Source organism: Acomys russatus, chromosome 4 (assembly GCF_903995435.1).
Source record: "Acomys russatus chromosome 4, mAcoRus1.1, whole genome shotgun sequence".
Classification (NCBI taxonomy): domain Eukaryota; kingdom Metazoa; phylum Chordata; class Mammalia; order Rodentia; family Muridae; genus Acomys; species Acomys russatus.
Window position 1 is genome coordinate 58,815,745 of NC_067140.1, and position 20,975 is coordinate 58,836,719.

The 20,975-nt window shown below is 45.2% G+C and overlaps 1 protein-coding gene across 1 annotated transcript; it reads left to right on the forward strand.

Annotated features, from left to right (window-relative positions):
- Positions 1 to 8,142: 8,142 nt before the first annotated feature.
- LOC127188619 (kinesin-like protein KIF3B) lies at positions 8,143 to 20,028 on the forward strand. The gene is made up of 8 exons (XM_051145045.1): positions 8,143 to 9,595; positions 13,502 to 13,603; positions 13,811 to 13,933; positions 14,024 to 14,142; positions 16,660 to 16,773; positions 17,406 to 17,511; positions 19,239 to 19,417; positions 19,718 to 20,028. Exons 1-8 carry the CDS (start codon positions 8,183 to 8,185, stop codon positions 19,812 to 19,814), a joined length of 2,253 nt encoding a protein of 750 aa, XP_051001002.1. The 5' UTR covers positions 8,143 to 8,182; the 3' UTR covers positions 19,815 to 20,028.
- Positions 20,029 to 20,975: the final 947 nt, after the last annotated feature.

Below are 20,975 nucleotides of genomic sequence, written 5' to 3' on the forward strand. Positions count from 1 at the left end.
GTGAAGCAGCTCAGCCCCACCAACGGCCATGCGCATGAGGCATTAGCAGTGGACTCTCCAGCCCTAGTAAATCTTTGGATGGCTTCATGCTGGACAACTGAAGCTTTGTGAGGCATCGAGGCCACATCCAGGTGATACCCAGAAACTGCATAAGAAAAATGAATGTTTGCTATATCAGTATACATTTTGGGGTTTTTTTTTTTTTTTTAACAGTAGTACATAGTAAATACACTATATTCCAAATTTCTTCAGAACTCAGAAATACTCTTTTATTCTTCCTTTCTTTTTTTTCTTCTTATACCACTTGAGCTCTTGCTCCTAACTAAGCCTGCCCTTGTGCCAATGGCATGACTTTTATCTTTGTGCTTTCAAACGGGTCAAATAGACTTCTGTCAACAGGCGTTGGAACATGACCACATTTACAGCCTCGTTTCCCTGTGTTTGGTGTGTTTACAACAGATAAACAGCTGAAACATGACTTACTTATCAACATGGCCTACAATTCTGCTAGCTATTAGTTAGTATGCATCCTTTTATGGGAGGCTTTATGCCCCCATATAAAAAATCACCACGCTGGAGATTTTTTTTTCCCCTGTAATACATGAGAAATTTCACCAACCAGTTGGCCTGTCTGTCAGCTAGGTGACTCATAAGATGTAGATTGTTTAGGTAATTCCAAAGGCCTTCTCAGTGCAGCTGAAAGAAACGTAGCTGAGACAGACATAAATCTACATCAAGGCCTGTTTTCTACCCAGTATCTCTTGGTAGCAAAGCTAAACATCATAAAACAGCTAATATTTACTTATGACCTGCTTATATCCCAGGTGCTATGCAGGGACTGACTTGTATTAGTTCAGTTAGCTATTAAACAGTGGCAGGGCCTGGCGTGGTGGCGCACGTCTTTAATCCCAGCACTCAGGAGGCAGAGGCAGGCGGATCACTGTGAGTTCGAGGCCAGCATGGTCTACAAAGTGAGTCTAGGACAGCCAAAGCTACACAGAGAAACAACAATAACAACAACAACAACAACAACAACAATAAAACAAATAAACCCAAACAAAACAGTGGTAGGGAGAAGGTAGTGATTATAAACATGGCTTTTGGAGTCACATTGCTTATCTTTGAATCCTGGCTTCACCACTCACCACACTTTAGTAGCTGGCAAACTGACCTCTATTTTGCTTGTCTATCAAATGTAGATGATAAACCTACTTAAGAAGGCTGTGATAAGGACTCAAAAAGCATGTCAAACAGGATACATATTTTCTAGCACATGGTAAGTGGTCAGTCATTGACAACTATTATTTCCATATAGGCAAAGATACAGTCTCAGATTGCTGTATGGATCAAGATCCATACAGCTAGGAAATAGAGCAGGAACTCAATTCCAGATGGTTTTTTGTTCTCAAACTTAATAATTTCTGCACTGTCTTGTGTGTGTGTGTGTGTGTGTGTGTGTGTGTGTGTGTGTGTGTGTACACAAATGGAACAGCCTGAAGGAAAATATCTAGAGCTCTGGAAGTGTACAGAGACTCATATTTCATAGAATACTAAGAGCTTTGAGGCCTCTGTATATACCCTGGGGAAATTCCTCCTTGGAAATAAGTATGAAAAGAAGTGGAACATTTTTTTTAATTTGAAACAGGAAAAGTTTTTAAAAATCAAAACACTTAGTCAACGCATTCGAGACTATATATTCTGGCATGCTTTTCTCTAGAATGCTTTTCTCTTTTCAGAGTGTGTGGCCACAAGAGGTTCCCCTAGGATGATGTGTCGGATTGTGCTCTCCTTTTCAGGACATGGACGCTGTTGGATGCACAGGAACACTGATAACGATGTGATGGTACACATTTAGTAATACGGTAACGCTTTCTGTGGGGGGTGTTCTGTTAACAGAATGGCCAGTTTCCATTTGAAACCTTCCCCAAGGGAGGCGACAGGAAGGGCCCAAATGAAATGAGAGACTTGTTCAAGCACAAGAAAGCCCCCTCCTAGAATGAGCAGGAGACACCGGAGGACCCCTAACTGTGGGGCATCTTCCCAGTCAGACAAATCAACCTGGAAGCCAGATCTGTACACAGTAGAGGTCATTGCTTAATAACTTTAGTTTTGTTTTTCTATAGTTTTTTTTTTTTTAAAAGCAGATATTGCTTAGTATTTTTTCTCTGTGCTGTGGTGATTTTTAGGGGAATAAAGGATGAGATGGGGGTTTAGGGTATAAGCGTTTCGCTGTGAAGTCTGGAAGGCAGGAGCTGGGCTGGGAGGCGAAGAACAACATGGAAGAGAGAGTTGCGTCACCATAGATAAGAGCTACCTTGTAACTTGGAGAGCTGGACGCAGCTTCTGATTTTGCCTTCGCCCTCAATTCTCTATGAACCTCCCCCCCCCCCCCAGTAGCATACTACTGCTGAGCTCTTTTTTTATGGTGAAAGGTGGGAAATAATATTTCTCCTATCCGTTTTATAGGGACACAGTAAGATCCAAAGAGATCCCCTTGCTGACTTTGCTACAGGGAGATTCGAGACCAGGGCACCTGAATGGTTCAGTGCCCATTGTCAAGAGTCTAGCCTAAACTGTTTTTGTATCTATAGTACGTAGCACCGCACCTCTAGCAGGAGACCTGAAAATAGTTGTGGCTTGACATGAAAAGTATTTTAATTGTAAGTTCTCCACCCACAGATTTACATCCCCCTCTCTAAAATAAATGTCTAGCTAGTTGTTTAAAGAGCAAGCATGGCTTAAAAAAAAAAAAAGTAAAAGAAACAGGAAAAACAAAAAAGGCAAGTTTTTGCAGAGAGCTCAGTGTTCCTCACAATGATTAGTGATTATTAATTCACAAGTAGTTTATACTTACTCTACCTGAATTTCTAAGAATATTGTAACATTTATGAATTAAACCTGGATGAAAAGCAACTGCCTACAAAGTAACCCTTTTGTGGCCCCTCCCCATTGGCCACTTTGAACAATAGGCCTCTGTATAACCTCTCTCCAGAGTTTATTGTGGGGATTATTTAGATTAAAATCTGCCAAGTGCTTCAAGTTTTTCTCAGAATTCTTTTATAAATAAAAAACGGCATTAACTTTTTTTTGAATCTCAAAAAAGTATGTTTAGTCTGGACCTGCCAGGGTAAAATATAACAAGCTCACTTGCTGCTGAATTGCTTGTGTTCCCTAAAGAAAAACAAAACAAAACCGAAGAGTAAAACCGAGCCTAAATTACCTTTAATGGTTTTAAGATGACTACGGGAGCACACTCGACTGAGCAAGAATTACTACCTTAGTCACAAAGAGTTAGGTGTCTAATTTATACTACACAATAGGACCTCATCGCTGTCATGCCAGAGTAATTATATATAAAGTCTATAATTACTGTAGCTATTCTGCACTGAGGAGCAAAGATTTACTATCCTCTTTGTTATTTACATTTTAATAATTTATATTCTGTTTACTGACAATTAAGATTAAAGGGAGCCTTCCTTTTTTTTTTTTTTTTTGGCTTCTTTATACCATGTAAATGCTAAAAAATTTCCCCTGGTACCAACTATTGCTTTAACCTTCATTGTGTGCATAGGCACTAGTTACAGATAGAAACCAACATCACGGGGGTGGGCGGAAGGGGGGGAAGGTGGGAGGGGAAGGGGGGGTGGGGTGGGTCGGGGGGGAAGTGGGGGGGAATTGACAGGGTGGGGAAAGGGGGTGGGGGGGGGTGTTGTGATGGGGGGGGTGTGGAGGGGGAGGAGGGGGGGGGGAGGTGAAGGAGAAAGGACTGGGGAGGGGGGAAGGGTTTTTTTGGGGTGTGGGTGAAGTTTGGTGGTGTGGGGTGGGGGGGGTGGGGGGGGGGAAATTGTGGAGGGGGAGGTTGCATTGGTGTGTTTTAGATTTAAAACTGTGTTAGGGTGTGTTGGGTGGAAGTTATGGGGTGGGGGTATGTTTTGTGTTTTTTTTTTTTTGGGGATTTGATGTGTTATTTCTTTTTTTTTTTTTTTAATTTTGTTTTTTTTTTTTTTGTTTTGATCTCTTTAATAAAAATTACGTTTTTCTTTTTTTTAATTTTTTTATTATTTTGTTTTTTTTTTTTATGTGTTAAAGTAAGTTTGTTTTTTTTTTTTTTTATTTTTTTTTTTAATTTTGTATTTTTTTTTGTTTTTTTGTTTTTTTTTTTTTTTTTGTTTGTTTTTTTTTTTTCTTTTCTTGTTTTTTTTTTTTTTTTTTTTTTTTTTGTTTTTTTTTGTTTTTTGTTTGTGTTTTTTTTTTTTTTATTTTTTTATAAAGTTTCTTGTTTATTTATACTTCAAAGCAATTTCTTCATTTTTAAAAAGTTTATTATTACTGTGTGTGCATGAGAAAGGAAGGTGTGTGTATACATGTGTGCACACATTGCTTTAAGCATTTCTGTCTTTACTTCTGTGAAGTTTGTCGCAGTGTATGTTTGGATAAGTCACATTTGGGAGACTCACACACTTTGTAGCTACTTTTTTTGAGGATCGTGCTTTACCACGTCAGACCTTCCTAATCTGTCCTCCATCCTTCTGTGATGGCAAATCTTCATTGCCAGCTTGCCTGCCTTTAGCATCGTCTAGGAGACACACTTCTGGAGGTGCTGAGTATGTTACTGGAGACGTTTAGCTGAAGAGAGAAGACGCTGCATGTGATTTGGGTGGCACCATGCTATGGGCTGGGCCCTGGACTGAATAATCCCAGCACTTGAGAGGCAGAGGCAGGAGGATCTCTGAGTTCAAGACCAGCCTGGTCTACAAAGAGAGTTCCAGGACAGCAAAGGCTGTTATACAGAGAAACCCTGTCTGGGGGAGTGGGGAGGGAAGGAATAGTGTCAATATAGTAGAAGTTTTTGTTTCTTTAGTAAGTTAGTTATATAAAATATTTTTGTTTTAATCCCAAGTGTGAGATATGGGACTGCCTTAGTTTATCCATAGCTGATAACAGCCTTATGTGGCTTGGAGAAGGCTGCCTCCTCTGTCCATCTCCTTGAAGCCCTCGCCTTTTCTCTCTGGGCTGTTGTATTTCTATCCTCTCCGAGTCCGCAGAATTAAACTATCCCCAGCTGGCAAAGACCATGCCCCTCTCTGAGCCTCATGAGGCAATTATCAGCTGTGGATGAACTAAGGCAGTCCCAATGTGGTGAATGTTTCTTCCTGCCCTGGCTATATTACAACTTACTACAGAGATCAGGCTGGCCTGGAACTCACAGTGATCCCTCCCAGTGCTGGGGTTAAAAACTAATGTCTTGTTTGCTCACTTTAGTTTCAAAAGAGAAATGATAAAATGTTGCACTTTAGGTTGAATCTGCTTCCCTTTCTAATGACATTTTCTCACTTGTTTCCTCCACTGTCTAGTCTGGACAGCTGATAACCATCATCTGGTGTGTATCCTTCTCAACTTGATGTCGGTTGCTTGGTTTTTTGGAGACAGGGTCCCATTTTGTAGGTAAGTCTGGACTAAAACTTGTCAATTCAAGGACTGGCTAACTTTTTCTGCAAAAGTCTAGATGGTAAATATTTTGGATTTGAGGGTGGTATTCTCTCTGTTATAGCCACCCCCACACCACTCTTTTATTTTATAGTCACTTAGCTCTAGGCATATGCAAAAAAAGGTTATGGCTATGTTTCAGTGAAATGTTATACATAGAGATGGGTGTGGGCTAGATTTGGGCTGTGGCTTGTTTTACAGACCTTTTATTTATTACTTTATTGACTGCTGGACTGGACTGTCTGCAGTGTGGATGTACAATGTTTTAATTGTTTCCCTAAAAATGTATTTGTAGGTGTCATTTTTGTCTTCTGTTATGACACTGCTAGGGGCTGGAGATGTAGCTCAGTTGTGTAAACCAGGCATGGTGGTGCACACCTGTGAACCTACCACTTGGGAGGGAGAGGCAGGCATATGATGTGTTTTTTTTTTTTTTTTTTTTTTTTTTTTGTTTTTTGAAATAGGGTTTCTCTGTGTAGCCTTGGTTGATCTGGACTCTCTTTGTAGACCAGGCTGGCCTCGAACTCACGGAGATCCACCTGCCTCTGCTTCCCAAGTGCTGGGATTGAAGGCGTGCGCCACCACCCCTGGCCTTAAAAACTATTTTTATTCTTTAAATCTTTTTCTCCCTACTCTACTCCAACCCCTCCCAACACCCAACACCAGAGAGGAGAAAAAGAAGGGGCATAGTTTGTTTGTTTATTTATTTATTTATTTTAGCTACTTCTTGCTGTTTAGGGTCGTTGGGTTCCTTGGGGGCAAGTCCAATCCTCATTTCAGGAGATCTCCAATTTCTTCTCATCAAACTCCATCAACAGCAGCCAGAAGCAGCAGGGGGAAGCATCTCCTTTCTCAGAGCCCCCATCTCTCTCTAGGTGGTGTTTATTCCCCACTGGTAAAGACCAATCAACCTGCATGAGCTAATTTCCAGCTGACAAACATCACTCGCCCTCTCAGGAGGCAGTCATCAGCTGTGGACGGACTGGAGCAGCCCCCATATCCCACACCTGAGATTAAAAACCATGTTTACATCTCACCAAAACTTCCACAGCAGGCAGGAGAATGAGAAGTTGAAGCTGGCCTTAGTTATACAATGAGTTTGAGGCCAGCCTGGACTATGTGAGACCCTGTCTCAAAACCAAAAAAGAAGCATCCTTGTTGTTTCTTTCTGCACATAGGCAAGGTTCCACCAGAACCTGAGTATGTGGAGAAACTGCAGCTGCTGCAGGTTTTGATGCTGCTGGCTGAGCCTGGGATGCCCAGAGCTAAGCATAGGTGTGTGGGGCTGTAGCTTGTCATCCTTTTCTTTGTTTGTTTTCTTTGAGACAGGATCTCACCATGTAACCCTGGCTGGCCTAGAACTTACTATGTAGACAAGGCTCTCCTTGACTCACAGAGCTCTGCATGTCTCAGCCTCTTGGGAAAAAAAAGGGGGGGGGACTGCTAGCCTGGTGTGGTGGCTTGTCACACCTGTAATCCCAACACTCAGGGAGGCAGAGACAGACAGATCTCTGTGAGTTACAAGCCAGCCTGGTCTACAAATCGACTCCAGGCTTTAAAAAAAAAGTTATATTTGTTGTGTATGGATATGTTTGTGAGTGTGAGTTTGTATGTGTGCATGCGTGTGGCTGTCGTTTTGTATGTGTGGAGGTCGAGACGACCCTTGGGAGTCCATCCTCTCATTTACAACGTAGGTTCCAGAGACTGAAACTGAAGTTGTCAGACTTGACAGCAAGCATCGACCCAACTAGTCATTTCACTGGCCCTCCTTTGTTTTATTTTTTATTTTCTTGAGACAGGTTCTAACTGTAGCTCTGGCTGATCTGGAACTTTGTAGATCAGGCTGGCCTCAGACTCACAGAGATCTGTCTGCTTCCTGAGTGCTGGGGAAGGTGTGCACCACCATGCCCAGCCTCCCTTGTTTTATCTATCTATCTATCTATCTATCTATCTATCTATCTATCTATCTATCTATCTATCTATCTATCGTTTTTAAACACCACATCAGTCAATAAAATGTAAACTGAGGCCTGGGAGTGTGGTTCAGTAGTAAAGCACTTCCGTAGCATATACAAAGCTGTGGCCTCAATGACCACACATATACTTTAAAAAACAAAAGCCATTTCATGTAGAAAACGTGACCAGTTAGTGACCTCTGTCTGGGGAGGAATGTCAATAAAGCACTGTTTAGCCAATCAGCTGGGCAGAAGGACAGGAGTGGAAGGCGGGACTTCCTGGAGACCGGGAGGAGGCGAGAGTTGACAGTTGACAGTTGCCTGGAGGCTTGGCATCTTGGTGCATGCTTTTAATCCCAGCACTCAGGAGGCAGAGGCAGGCGTATCTCTGTGAGTTTTAGTCCAGCTTAGTCTACAAAGAGAGTCTAGGACAGCCAAGGCTACACAGAGAAACCCTGTCGTGAAAAACAAAACAAAACAAAACAAAACGAACAAACAAAAAAAGAATTAGTGGGCTAGTCTTTTTACTACCGAAGCTGGTTAAGGTCCCATGAGAAGAAATACTCTTTGTACTAAAATGATTAAAAATGGCTATCAGAAGGTTAGCAAGTAAAGATGACTTGTGTGCCCACTGCTTTCAACTGTACCATGCTTACACGACTTTTGTCTTTTTTCAAGGACCGTAGCACCCTGAGCCATTTCGGATTCACAGCCCTCAAGGCTAAGCTAGCCAGTTCGTCATGTCCAAGTTAAAAAGCTCAGAGTCAGTCTGGGTGGTGGTCCGTTGTCGGCCCATGAATGACAAAGAAAAGGCCGCATCCTATGACAAGGTGGTAGATATGGATGTGAAGCTGGGCCAGGTGTCTGTGAAGAACCCCAAAGGCGCATCCCACGAGATGCCCAAGACCTTCACTTTTGATGCGGTCTATGATTGGAACGCCAAGCAGTTTGAATTATACGATGAGACATTCCGGCCGCTTGTGGACTCTGTCCTGAAGGGCTTCAATGGCACAATTTTTGCCTACGGACAAACGGGAACTGGGAAAACTTACACCATGGAGGGAGTCCGTGGTGATCCTGAGAAAAGAGGGGTCATCCACAATTCATTTCATCACATCTTCACCCACATCTCTCGATCGCAGAATCAGCAGTACCTGGTCAGGGCATCTTACTTAGAGATCTATCAGGAAGAGATCCGAGACCTGCTCTCAAAGGGTCAGACGAAAAGGCTGAAGCTCAAAGAGAGACCTGATACTGGAGTGTACGTGAAGGATTTGTCTTCCTTCGTCACCAAGAGTGTGAAGGAGATAGAGCACGTGATGAACGTGGGAAACCAAAACCGCTCTGTTGGTGCTACCAACATGAACGAGCACAGCTCACGGTCGCACGCCATCTTGGTCATCACAATTGAATGCAGCGAGGTGGGCCTGGACGGGGAAAACCACATCCGGGTAGGAAAACTAAACCTTGTGGATCTTGCTGGCAGCGAGCGGCAAGCCAAGACTGGAGCCCAAGGGGAAAGACTGAAGGAAGCGACCAAGATCAACCTGTCCCTTTCAGCCTTGGGTAACGTTATCTCTGCCCTGGTAGATGGCAAAAGCACCCATATTCCATACAGAGACTCAAAGCTGACCAGGCTTCTCCAAGATTCCCTTGGTGGCAATGCCAAAACTGTGATGGTAGCCAACGTGGGGCCTGCCTCTTACAATGTAGAAGAGACCCTGACCACTTTGAGATATGCCAACCGTGCCAAAAACATTAAGAACAAGCCAAGGGTTAATGAGGACCCAAAGGACGCTCTGCTTCGAGAATTCCAAGAAAAAATTGCTCGGCTCAAGGCCCAGCTGGAAAAACGTTCCATTGGCAGGAGGAAGAGGCGAGAGAAACGGAGGGAAGGTGGTGGCAGTGGTGGGGGCGGGAAAGAGGAGGAGGAGGAGGAGGAGGAAGGAGAAGAGGGTGAAGAGGAAGGGGATGATAAGGATGATTACTGGCGAAAACAGCAAGAAAAACTGGAGATTGAGAAGCAGGCCATTGTAGAGGACCACAGCTTGGTTGCAGAGGAGAAGATGAGGCTGCTGAAGGAGAAGGAGAAAAAGATGGCGGACCTGCGGCGGGAGAAGGATGCTGTGGAGATGCTGGATGCCAAGATCAAGGTACCATATCCTTCCTTAGTCCCCTTTCCCTTTCAGTGCCTTCTCTTTGATCAAGAAAATGATGCAGTGGGGACTTGGCACAGTGACAAACGTCTTTAATCCTTGCACCCAGGAGGCTGGTTGCTCTCTTGTGAGGCCTACATATTAAGTTAAGCTCCAGAGGAGCCAGCCACAGAGTGAGTGTAGCCTCACCCTCCTCCCCCGGCTAATAAAAATCAAAACCAAATTATGCTCATTATAATTGTCATGTATGTACACTGTATGAAGGACAGCAATAAAACTAATACCTAGGCTGCTGCTGCTGCTGCTTCTTCTTCTTCCTTCTCCCTCTCTAAAAGAAAGTGCTTTTTAAAAATTATTTGATATTTCTGTTTTGTTTTGTTTGTTTGTTTTAACTTTTGAATCAGAGTGTTCCTATGTAATCCAGTCTGTCCCTGATTTATAGCAATTCTCCTGCCTCAGTCTACTAAGTAATGGGATTTCTTTTTGAAGACAGGTTGTCATGTACCCTAGACTGGCCTTGAACTTGATAGTAGCCAGGAATGAGCACAGGCATGTGCCACCATGCATTTTTTGTATGGTTCTGCGGCTCAAAACCCTGCATTGTTGTTGGTGGGACAAACAATCTACCAATTGGGCCACAGGCTCAGCTGCCGTTTCCTTAGGTGCTCCCGTGTTTACTTCCCCAAGGCCATCCATCCTGAAGCCAGGGTCTGTTCTCTTGCTTGTCTTTGTTTCAGCTCATCAGCTAGTTTCACAAGGGCTGTTACTTAAGGTGCTGCCACATTTTGCTTTTATTTACCCATGTTCTGTCCCTAAGAATCTGTACTGATGCCTGTAGTTGTGTCCATCACTATTACTGTTCTGAATAGTCTGTAATGTTCCGTTCTCCTCTTTTTGGGGAGGGGGTTGGGTGTGTTTTGAGACAGGCTTTTTCTGTGTAACAGCCCTCACTTTGTAGACCAGGCTGGCCTTGAACTCACAGAGATCTGCCTGCCTCTGCCTCCCCGAGTGCTGGGATTACAGGTGTGCGCCACTGCGCTTGGCTCCCTTCTCCTCTTAATGTGGGCCATTTCCTTGTTTGCTGTGTCTGTGCTTGTGCTTGGCTGCAGGAGACTATGTCTATGCAGGCTTCTTGCTGGCACACTTAGATTCCAGAGTGAATCTTTTGAAGCACCCACTTTACTCCTTATCCTACCAACAGTGGCGATTGGCCAACTAACTTTTGAATACTGCTGGGAGTAAAAGCAGTGTCTTTGTGTGATTTTTTTTTTTTTTTTTTAGCTCAGTACCCTAGTTGTATAAACCCTGGTTGTACTGTAGCCAAGTACTGCTGCTTAGTTCTACCAACCCCCCCCCCCAGCTCTTCCCCCTGCCCTTCCTCCCAGCCTCTGTGCTGCTCGCTTATAGGGGTCTCTGAACCCTATGGGCTGATATGCTTCCTGATGTCTGCTTTGCTTTTCTTTGTGCTGGGTGTTATTCCAGAGTGTAGAGACTCCTCAGCTTTGTGTCTTCCATCTAGTTCAGTGTACTGTTCCCTCGGGGTCTAGCTTTGGGATCCCAGTGGGCTTTAGTGGCCAAGGAGACTGCAGAGGTGGCCCCAGAGGTCTGAGGTGGTCACCAAATTGCCTCAAGTCAGAATTCCTCTGAAGTATTGGGTTCTTCCTTACTGACTCTATACAGACTTTACACATTCTCCCACCCCACCCCCAGATGTGGTCTCGCTGTGTGTAGCTCTAGTTGGCCTGGCGTTGCTATATAGATCAAACTGGCCTTGAACTCACAGAAAATCGGCCTGCCTCTGACTCATGAGTGCTGAGATTAAAGGTGTACCACCACATGGCCAGTCCTAGTTGAGGTTTCCTTAGGAGCAAGGCCATGGAGGTTTGGTTTCAGGACTTTTGTTCCCTTGGCCTCAGCTGCATCTCCATGCTGATAGCTCTCAGTCTGTAAAACCTGCCCATAGCCTTCTGCCTCCCATAGCCGCCAGCACAGGCTTCTGCCTTCCTGACCTCACTGAGGCTAGATTCCTAGGACTTGTTCCTGCTTGCTCTTCCTCCTGCTCTTTTTATGGTCTCCTCAATCCCCTTGCTCTTGCCTCACCAGGACCTTTGTAACCCAGTTGTTTGCCCTCTTCCCCCACTCCTTGCTACTCAGCAGCCTCGTGCCTGGGTTCTGTCAGCTGCTCTCGAAAAGGAGCTCCTCCTGTTGCAGGGGTGTGGTCTTAAACACTTTGGCTGTGCACACTCATGTTCCGCACACCTCTCCGTGCTCCCAGAGGCTCTCAGGAGCAAGCCTGCCCTCCTAACAGGCCTCTGAGGCTTTTGCACCAACCTCTGCTGTCTTTGTTAACTTCCTTTTTCTACCTCCTTGTTAAAAAAAAAATGGGGTAGGATTTTCTTTCTTAGACATTTTTCTTTTTATTATTATTTTTAAAGTTTTTTTTTGAGACAGGGTTTCTCTGTGCATAGCTCTGCCTGTCCTGAGAATCACTCTGTAGACTAAGCTGACCTCAAACTCAGAGATCCACCTGCATCTGCCTTTCAAGTGCTCGGATGAAAGGCATGTGCCACCATCTGGCTTGCAAGCTCTTATTTTTCACTTCGGCTTTTTGTGTAGCTGTTCCTTCAGACAGGAAGCTGTCCCCAACTTCCTGCAAAGCTTGACTCCTCTGCCTTCAGTGCGCCTCTCCCACTAATTACTCAAATTTTCCTCTTGATGACATTCCATACCATCTGGTTAAAGCCTGTTCACTAGTCTGTGTCCCTTGGTGGACTCTGAGCCCTATAATCCTCACTGACAGTAATATCTCTGGGTGTAGCACACCAGATATGTTTTAGTATGCCTAGAGTGGGATTAATGCTCTGGATAAACAACACAATGAAGGCTTGGTTAAACAAACAAACAAACAAACAAACAAACAAAACCCGCCAAACCCCTGAAAGCCACATGTGTCTTAAGCAGCCAGACCTTCAGTGTCATTAGAGTGAAGTCCCATCCTTCTATGGGCAGGATGTATTTAGTTTCCCCCCATAGGGGGTTTTTGCTTCTTTGTTTTGGGGGAGATTTTTACTTTTTCAAGACAGTGTCTCTCTGTGTAGCCTTAGCTGTCCTGGACTCACTTTGAAGACCAGGCTGGCCTTGAACTCACAGTGATCCACCTGCCTCTGCCTCCTGAGTGCTGGGATTAAAGGCATGCGCCACGACACCTGGCCTTTTGGGGGAGATTTTTTTTTCTTTTTTTTTTTTATTAATTTATTCTTGTTACATTTCAATGTTTATCCCATCCCTTGTATCCTCCCATTCCTCCCCCCCCCCCCCATTTTCCCATTATTCCCCTCCCCTATGACTGTTCCCGAGGGGGATTACCTCCCCCTATATATTCTCATAGGGTATCAAGTCTCTTCTTGGCTACCTGCTGTCCTTCCTCTGAGTGTCACCAGGTCTCCCCCTCCAGGGGTTGGGGGAGATTTTTAAATGAACATTAGTCTTTTTTGTTTCAGATTTATTTACTTATTATGTATGCAGTATTCTGCACTGCAAGTACTCCTGCATGCCAGGAGAGGGCATCAGATCTCATTACAAATGGTTGTGAGCCACCATCTGGCTGCTAGGAATTGAACTCAGAGCCTTTGGAAGAACAGCCAGTGTTTTTTTAACCTCTGAGTCATCTCTTCAGCCCCTGGGGAAGTTGGTTTGTTTTTTGTTTTTGTTTTTGTTTTTGTACAAGGTCTCAATATGTAGCCCAGGCTAGCCTGCAATTGATAACCCTCCAGCCTCAGCCTCCTGGATTTTGGGACCATAGGTGTGCACCATCATGCTTAGCCAGTCACCAGCTGACCCTCCAGGCCTTCCTGTGTCTCTGGAAGAGACCACAGACTGGATTTTACTTTGTTTCTCACTCAGGCCATGGAGAGTAAGCTGCTAGTTGGAGGGAAAAATATAGTAGATCATACGAACAAGCAGCAGAAGATCTTGGAGCAGAAACGCCAGGAGATTGCTGAGCAGGTAACTGCATTCTTGTATGGGGAGGAAGGCATGGACTGACGTGCCTGAGGCCCCAGAGCAGACACGTGTGGTGTGAGAGCAGCTCCAGAGGAAAGGGAGGGGAGCCGTCAGCCCCATGCTAGCCGGAGATGGACTAGGAACATCCAGACCCATATTGTGTAGACCTGGTGAGTAGGGCAAGCTGATGAATTTTGTGGTATCACTCAGAAACGTCGAGAAAGGGAAATCCAGCAGCAAATGGAAAGTCGAGATGAGGAGACCTTGGAACTGAAAGAGACTTACACCTCGTTGCAGCAGGAATTAGACATCAAGACCAAAAAGCTCAAAAAGGTAGGAGTCCCAGAGGTGCTGGGAGCCCTGGGGGCGGGGCGAGACTGGTTTGGACAGCCTTTCTCATCTGTGTCTCCCCCTCCGCTGCAGCTCTTCTCCAAGCTCCAGGCTGTGAAGGCTGAGATCCACGACCTCCAAGAAGGGCACATCAAGGAGCGCCAGGAGCTGGAGCAGACGCAGAATGAGCTCACCAGGGAGCTCAAGCTCAAGTGAGTACTTGGCAGAGCCCACCATTGATGCCATCGACTAGGTCCACAATGAACCGTCCTGAGGCCCACTGGCCAGCTTCCTGCCACTCCTCTGTCCCCTGCTTGTTCCTGACAAGGTCACTTTTTCATTTCAGTATGCTTCTGTGAGGTCATCACACAATCTTCCCATTTCCTCACCCTTACTTTCTTGTCCCTTTCAGAGGCTCTCGCCTCACATGTCACTCAAGAGAGAATCTTTTATTACTTTTATTGTAAACCCTCTTTCCGATTGATCAAATGAACACCCGAGTACTCATCAACCGTAGTACCTGTTCTCATGAAGTCTGGGCATCTTTTAAAAACTTTATTTAATTTTAGGAACAGGGTCTCATGTAGCCCAGTGTGGTCTCAGACTTGCTATGTAGCCAAGGACGGCCCCGAAGTCCAGATGGTATGTGCCATCGTGCCTACTTTATGTTGTGCTGGAGAGCAAACCCAGGGCCCTGTGCAAATGTTCCAATTTAGCTGTGTCCCCAGGCCCCTGAGCAATGTATTTTTTAATGCTCTGTAGGTGATAAAGTGTAGCAACTTATGTCTGTCATCTCAGCACTTGAAAGGTTAAGGTGGGAGATCATAAGCCCAGTCCAGTCTCTATAGCGAGATCTTGTCTTAAAAACAATAATGAAAAACAAGCTCCGTAGGTGATATTACTGTTTTAGCCAACCCACACGCCAACAAGATGGATATCTGAATCTTTCTTTTTCTCTTCTGAGACAGAGTCTCATGGTGTCGTCCTGGTGATCTGGAACTCATTAGGTGTACCACATCGAACTGAGATCTGCCTACCTCTCTCCCTACCTCTGCCTCTGCCTGTTTCTTCTGAGCAATCACATGGTGGCTCACAACCATCTATAATGGAATCTGATGCCTTCTTCTGGCTTGCAGGTATACATGCAAATAGAGCACACAAATAATAAATAAATTTAAAAAGAGAGTTGTTTATTTATTATATACAGTGTTCTGCCTGCATGTACACCTGTATTCCAGAAGAGGGCACCAGATCTCATTATAGATAGTTGGGAGCCACCATGTGGTTGCTGGGAATTGAACTCAGGACCTTTGGAAGAGCAGCCAGTGCTCTTAACATCTGAATCATCTCTCTAGCCCAATAAATAAATAAATTTAAAAACAAAAAACAAAAAACAAAAACAAAAAGAAAATGTCACATCTTCAAATTGTTTGAGGAATCCATTTTCACTGTTAAGATCTCTCTTTTTAAAATATCTCCCTCAGCACCCTGTACTTCAGAGGCATTTGCCCTGTGTCTATCCCATAATAACATCCCTTTGTCATTGTTAGTCCTGAGGTTTTGAAATAATGGAGGCAAATATGGGCAATCACAATCATAGAGGTATTTAGTGGGTCTCCATTTCCTGTTTAATATTTTTCTTTTTATTCCTCTTGCTTAGTAGCCCAGGTTGGTCTGAACCTCACTGCGCAGCCCACGCTGATCTTTTATTCATTATCCCCTGCAGCATATATCACCTGCCAGGTAGTCTGATGCTATGCCTGGCCACTGCTCAGGCAGAGGCACTTCTTAGGAGTCATCTTTATTCTAAAAAAAAAAAAGTATTTATTATTTGTACAATGGTCTACATGTACAACTGCCGGCCAGAAGAGGGCATCAGAATACATTATAGATGGTTGTGACCCACCAGGTGGTTGCTGGGAATTGAACTCAGGACCTCTGGAAGAGCAGTCTGTGCTCTTATCCTCTGAGACATCTCTCCAGCTCCCTCATTTTTATTCTTGGTGGTCAAAGGAACTTTTTTTTACATCTTCTTACCAACCTGGATGATTAGAATGGATAGTGTTCCAGCTTGGGCAGCAAGTCACAGGGTTGGGAGAGCAATTTTATCTCTGGCCTGCATTCAGCAGTGTGGAAGGCCACCTACAGATACTGTGGGTAGCAAATGTTTGCCCTGGGATGGCTTCTATGCCACCCCTATCATTCTCCTTCTCTCTCTGTCTCTCTCTGTCTCTCTGTCTCTGCCTCTCTCTCTCTCTCTCTGTCTCTCTCTCTGTCTCTGTCTCTCTCTCTCTCTCTCTCTCTCTCTCTCTCTCTCTCTCTCTCCACTCACATCCTTACTTTGCTTATGCCTGCGTAGGAGGCTTTTCTATGTTCCTGGGGCAGGCCACTTTTTGCACCTATCAGTGCTGTACTGTGAACTCTTTGCATCAGGAAAGGAGCAGGTGCCTTTCGTGTTTGTATCTCAGTTCTGTGTATCATATTGGCCTACAGTACTTGTTCACAAAATGTTTGCAGCGTCACTTACCTAATTGCTCCATACATTCATGCTCACAGATAAACAACACTCTGATTTATTTTGTTGTTGTTTCTGGAGAAAGGACTTCACTTTAGCCCAGGATGGCATTACAGACTCAGCTGGCTGAGGCAGGTGGCTGAGACTCTGTGTGTGCTGTTGCCTGGCTCTGTGAGCATTCTTCATCTGTGTTAATCTATGTGTATTCTTACAGGCATCTTATCATAGAAAACTTTATTCCCTTGGAAGAGAAGAATAAAATTATGAATAGATGCTTTTTTGATGAAGAAGAAGACCATTGGAAATTACATCCTATAACCAGACTGGAGTAAGTCACTGTTGGCCTGAAGTAGACTTGCTGATGGGAAAACAGAAAGAATGTTACAAGATGGAACTGGGCCCTGGGATCTGGGGAGAGTGCACTGTAACCTGGAGCCCTGATGCTGTGGCAGGCCCAGGCTCAGGAGGTATAAGCTGGGTACCAATTATGGTATTAGAAAGTGGGAGGCTTCATCACCCTTGAGCTAGTCAGTTATAGCTTTCCCCATGATCTCAGATTTTCCTTTTCCCTGTTAAGTGAGGTGTGCTAGGCCACAGGACAAAAGGGTGATTTTGTATGTCTGTCCGTCTACAACTGGGCTATTCTGGGGATGTGGGGCTGTCTGTCAAGGATGCAGAGGTAGTAGTGCTGGTAGCTATGTTTGTCCACTGTCTAAGAACAAGAGAGTGGCTGGGATCCCTTCCAGATTAAAAGAAGCATGGAGCCTACATTGAATCAGATGGTGCCCCAAGCAAAAGGCTGAGTAGTTAGTGCCCGGCTCCTGTCAGTCTTAGTCCCAGGAATTCTCTCTCTGGCTTGGAGTACTTATCAGAGTACTCTCTGAATACTATGCAATTGGCCTCGTCCTGGGCTGTGGGGCATATTCCAGCCGGGCCTTATCCACTGCCATCTATTTTCAGGAAACAGCAGATGATGAAGCGGCCAGTCTCTGTGGTGGGATACAAGAGACCACTGTGCCAGCATGCACGGATGTCCATGATGACTGGGCCTGAGCCCCGATACAGGGTAACAAGACCATTCGTGGATTTTAAAAAGTTGTTTAAGTTATATTCATTTCTTTAAAAATGTGTGCATATATGTTTGTGGGAACAAGGAGGCATGCATGCTCATGACACAGCAAGTATCAGAGGACAACATACAGAAGTTGGTTCTTTCCACCATGGGAGTCCTGGGTACAAAACTTAGGTTGACAGGCTTGGTGGCATGCACCCTTCCTCACAAGCCATCTTGCCAGCTCTGGTGGAGTGCCTGTAACCCCAATGCTGGGGAAACAGAGACAAGAGGAGCCCTGGGCTCACAGCCCAGCCATTTTAGCCCAGCTGGCAGCTCCAGGCCAATGAGACACCTGTCTGAGAGGAGGGGAGCAGCATTTTTGAGGATGACGCTTGGAGGTGGTTCTCTGGTCTCCACAGACCTGTGCACCTGTACCTGCACTCTCACACACAGATTCAAAACATGAAAGGTAGAGTGAGACTTAGAACCTCAGGACAAGGAAGGAATGGGGGACAAGCACTCTGTCCTCGGAGGCCGGTAGACATCAGCAGTTAAGGAAGTGCTGGCAGTTCTGTGATGACTTTAGAAAGATACAGATGCTTAGTGGTGAGTCATGGGCCTTTCCTAGGGAACTACTACTTCCATTTAACATGTGCGTCAGTTGTATAGTCACTTAAAGTGACATTATTTTTTTAGCACTGTTTAATTACCCCAAAATACTTTGCAATAAAGTGCTACAGATTTTCTATTTCTCAATACTTCCTGAGTGCTGGTCCTATACCTGATGTCTGACTGCCCTCTCTGATTGAGCTCTCTCATCTTCCCTGTGCAGTTAGTCCTGTTGTTTAGAAGGCAGGTAGCTGGTAAGTGATGGACTGGGAGACACTATAAAAATAACTTTTATTCTCCTGGCTCAACTGTTGTCTGGGAGGCTTGCTACCTCCTTTTGTTGTCCTAGGCCTACTCTTGGAAGCTTTTAGCCTCTGTATATATATACACATACATACATACATGCAGGCAAAACACCAATGCACCAAAATATTTTTTTAATTGAACAATAGAAAATACCTGATATTTGGCTCCCATACACACATGTGCAAACACAAATGTATGCACACACAACTATCATTCTAGACAAGCTCTTTTTAAACATTTTTTTCTATTATATTTATTTGTGTGTTTGGGTGCACGTGTGTTATGACGTGTGTGTAGATCAGAGGAAAACTGTGGGAGTCGATTCTCTTTCTACTATGTGGGCTCCAAGAAGTTGACTGAGGTCATCAGGCTTGGTAGCAGGCACCTTTAATTGCCGAGCCATTTCGCCAGCCCTCCTGGGAGGTTCTTTCTTTTATTTCTTTCCTTTTTAAATTGGGTTTCTCTATCTAGCCTTGTCTGTCCTGGACTCACTTTGTAGAGCATGCTGGCTTTGAGCTTACAGAGATCTGCCTGCCTCTGTCTCCCTGAGTGCTGGCATTACCTGGGAAGCTCTTTTTTTTTTCTTGGTTTTTCAAGACAGGGTTTCTCTGTGTAGCCTTGGCTGTTCTGGACTCACTTTGTAGATCAGGCTGGCCTTGAACTCACAGTAATCCACCATACTCTGCCTCCCGAGCACTGAGTTAAAGGCATGTGCCACTACGCCCAGCAACCTGGGAGGCTCTTAGTGCCAAGTAGCTTGCATTTCTAGTCTCAGAGGGTGTCTGGCTTCCTTGTACTTGCTGATGACTGCTGTGCTTCCACAGGCAGAGAACATCATGCTCTTGGAGTTAGATATGCCCAGCCGGACAACCAAAGACTATGAGGGCCCAGCCATTTCTCCCAAGGTCCAGGCTGCACTGGATGCAGCACTGCAGGATGAAGATGAGATTCAGGTGGATGCATCATCCTTTGAAAGCACTGAAAACAGAAAACCCAAGGGCAGGTGCGTGGCTTCTGATGACCTGTGTTTTAAAGGACATTTGAGCCAGGTATAATAATGAATACTTTAATCCTAAGCACTCAGGGGGCCATGGTGCCAGCCCTTGTTCATTGTGACCTACACTTGCTCCTTTTGGGTTTCCTACCTCTCCTGGTAGGTGGGTTGGCCAGGCCCAGAGGACCATGCTAGTCTAGGCTAGTGGGTTTACAGTTTGAAGAATTCTGGTTTTCAGGCCACTGAGGGAAGTCCACCTCCAAATGTGCATGCCACTTGGTAATGTCCACATATGTTTGACTTTTGCAGGCTCAAGGGTGGCAGGAAATCAGGATCTTCCTCTTCCTCCTCAGGAAACCCTGCATCTCAGTTTTACCCACAGTCTCGGAGGCTGGTTCCCAAGTAACCTAGCATCCCCTCCCAGGGTGGGACAGCATTGTCTTCTGAGAGAAGAGTGCATACAATACTGAAAAGATGACTTGAGCCTAAACTCAGAACCATTCCCCCGATGGCCTCTTTGCAGATTAGCCAACATAATCTGCCTGAAGATGCTGGTCCTGCTCTGGCACTCGGTTCCTCTGGGAAGTATCCTTTAATTAGCATCTCAGAAATGCATGGGTCAAATAAAGTGCAAAGTCCACATGGGCAGCAAGAGAATGACCGTGACTTTGCTTTCCTTCTGTCTCCCCTCCCCACCCTCCGTTCCTCCTCTCCTCTCCTCTCCTCTCCTCTCCTCTCCTCTCCTCTCCTCTCTTCTAACCATCTTCACACCAGGCTCCCTTCTTGTTAAACAGTATGGAGTCAAGGCCTCCATGTGTGTGGAGCCTCCGTGTAAAGTGACAGTGGAGCCAAGTAGTGAGATCCCTGGAATGCTAATAGCTGCCTGCTTTTGTCAGTGAAATGAGAGATCTCACTTGGAACCAAGCCTCAGGATGGCACAATCAGCAATCCAGCTTCCGGGCCTTCAGGATGAGTAGATATGCCCGTGGAGTCTGTCGAGTGGGGCACTGGCTTTCGGTTCCTGCTCCAGAAGCAATAAAAAAGATGTTCCCTTTGCCTCCTGGGAGAGTTTGGGGAAACAGCTGTTTTAAAACCTCAAAACCATGACCATCCTGTTAAGGACCTAAGACTATAAACCAGTGCCATGTTCATCTACCATGTCACTTTACTCTTCATTTGTCACCGTCTTTCTCCAAGTACACATGCTTTGAGTGGACATTTGCAGACCCACCTGCAGAGTGTGCCTACAGAGTGTGCTCTGTGGTGAGTCTCTGTGTGGGAGAAGGGAAGCTGGCTCTGCCTCCTCCGATGGGACTATAGTTGGGGGAAGACTTCAGGAAGGACTCTTCTGAATTCCCCATCTGGATCCACACTGTCATGGGAGCAGAAGAGTGAGTAGGCGGCTGCAGAGCTGGAGGCAGGAGACTCAGAGCAGAAGGAAAAGGAAGACAGAAACTGCAGCAAAGGAATCCTAGCTGTCTGAAGCAGAAACCAACTGACTCCTAGTAATGTGACTGCTGGGGTTGGAGCCCTAGGTGCTGGCCAAGAAGAGGCTCTGAGTAAGGAG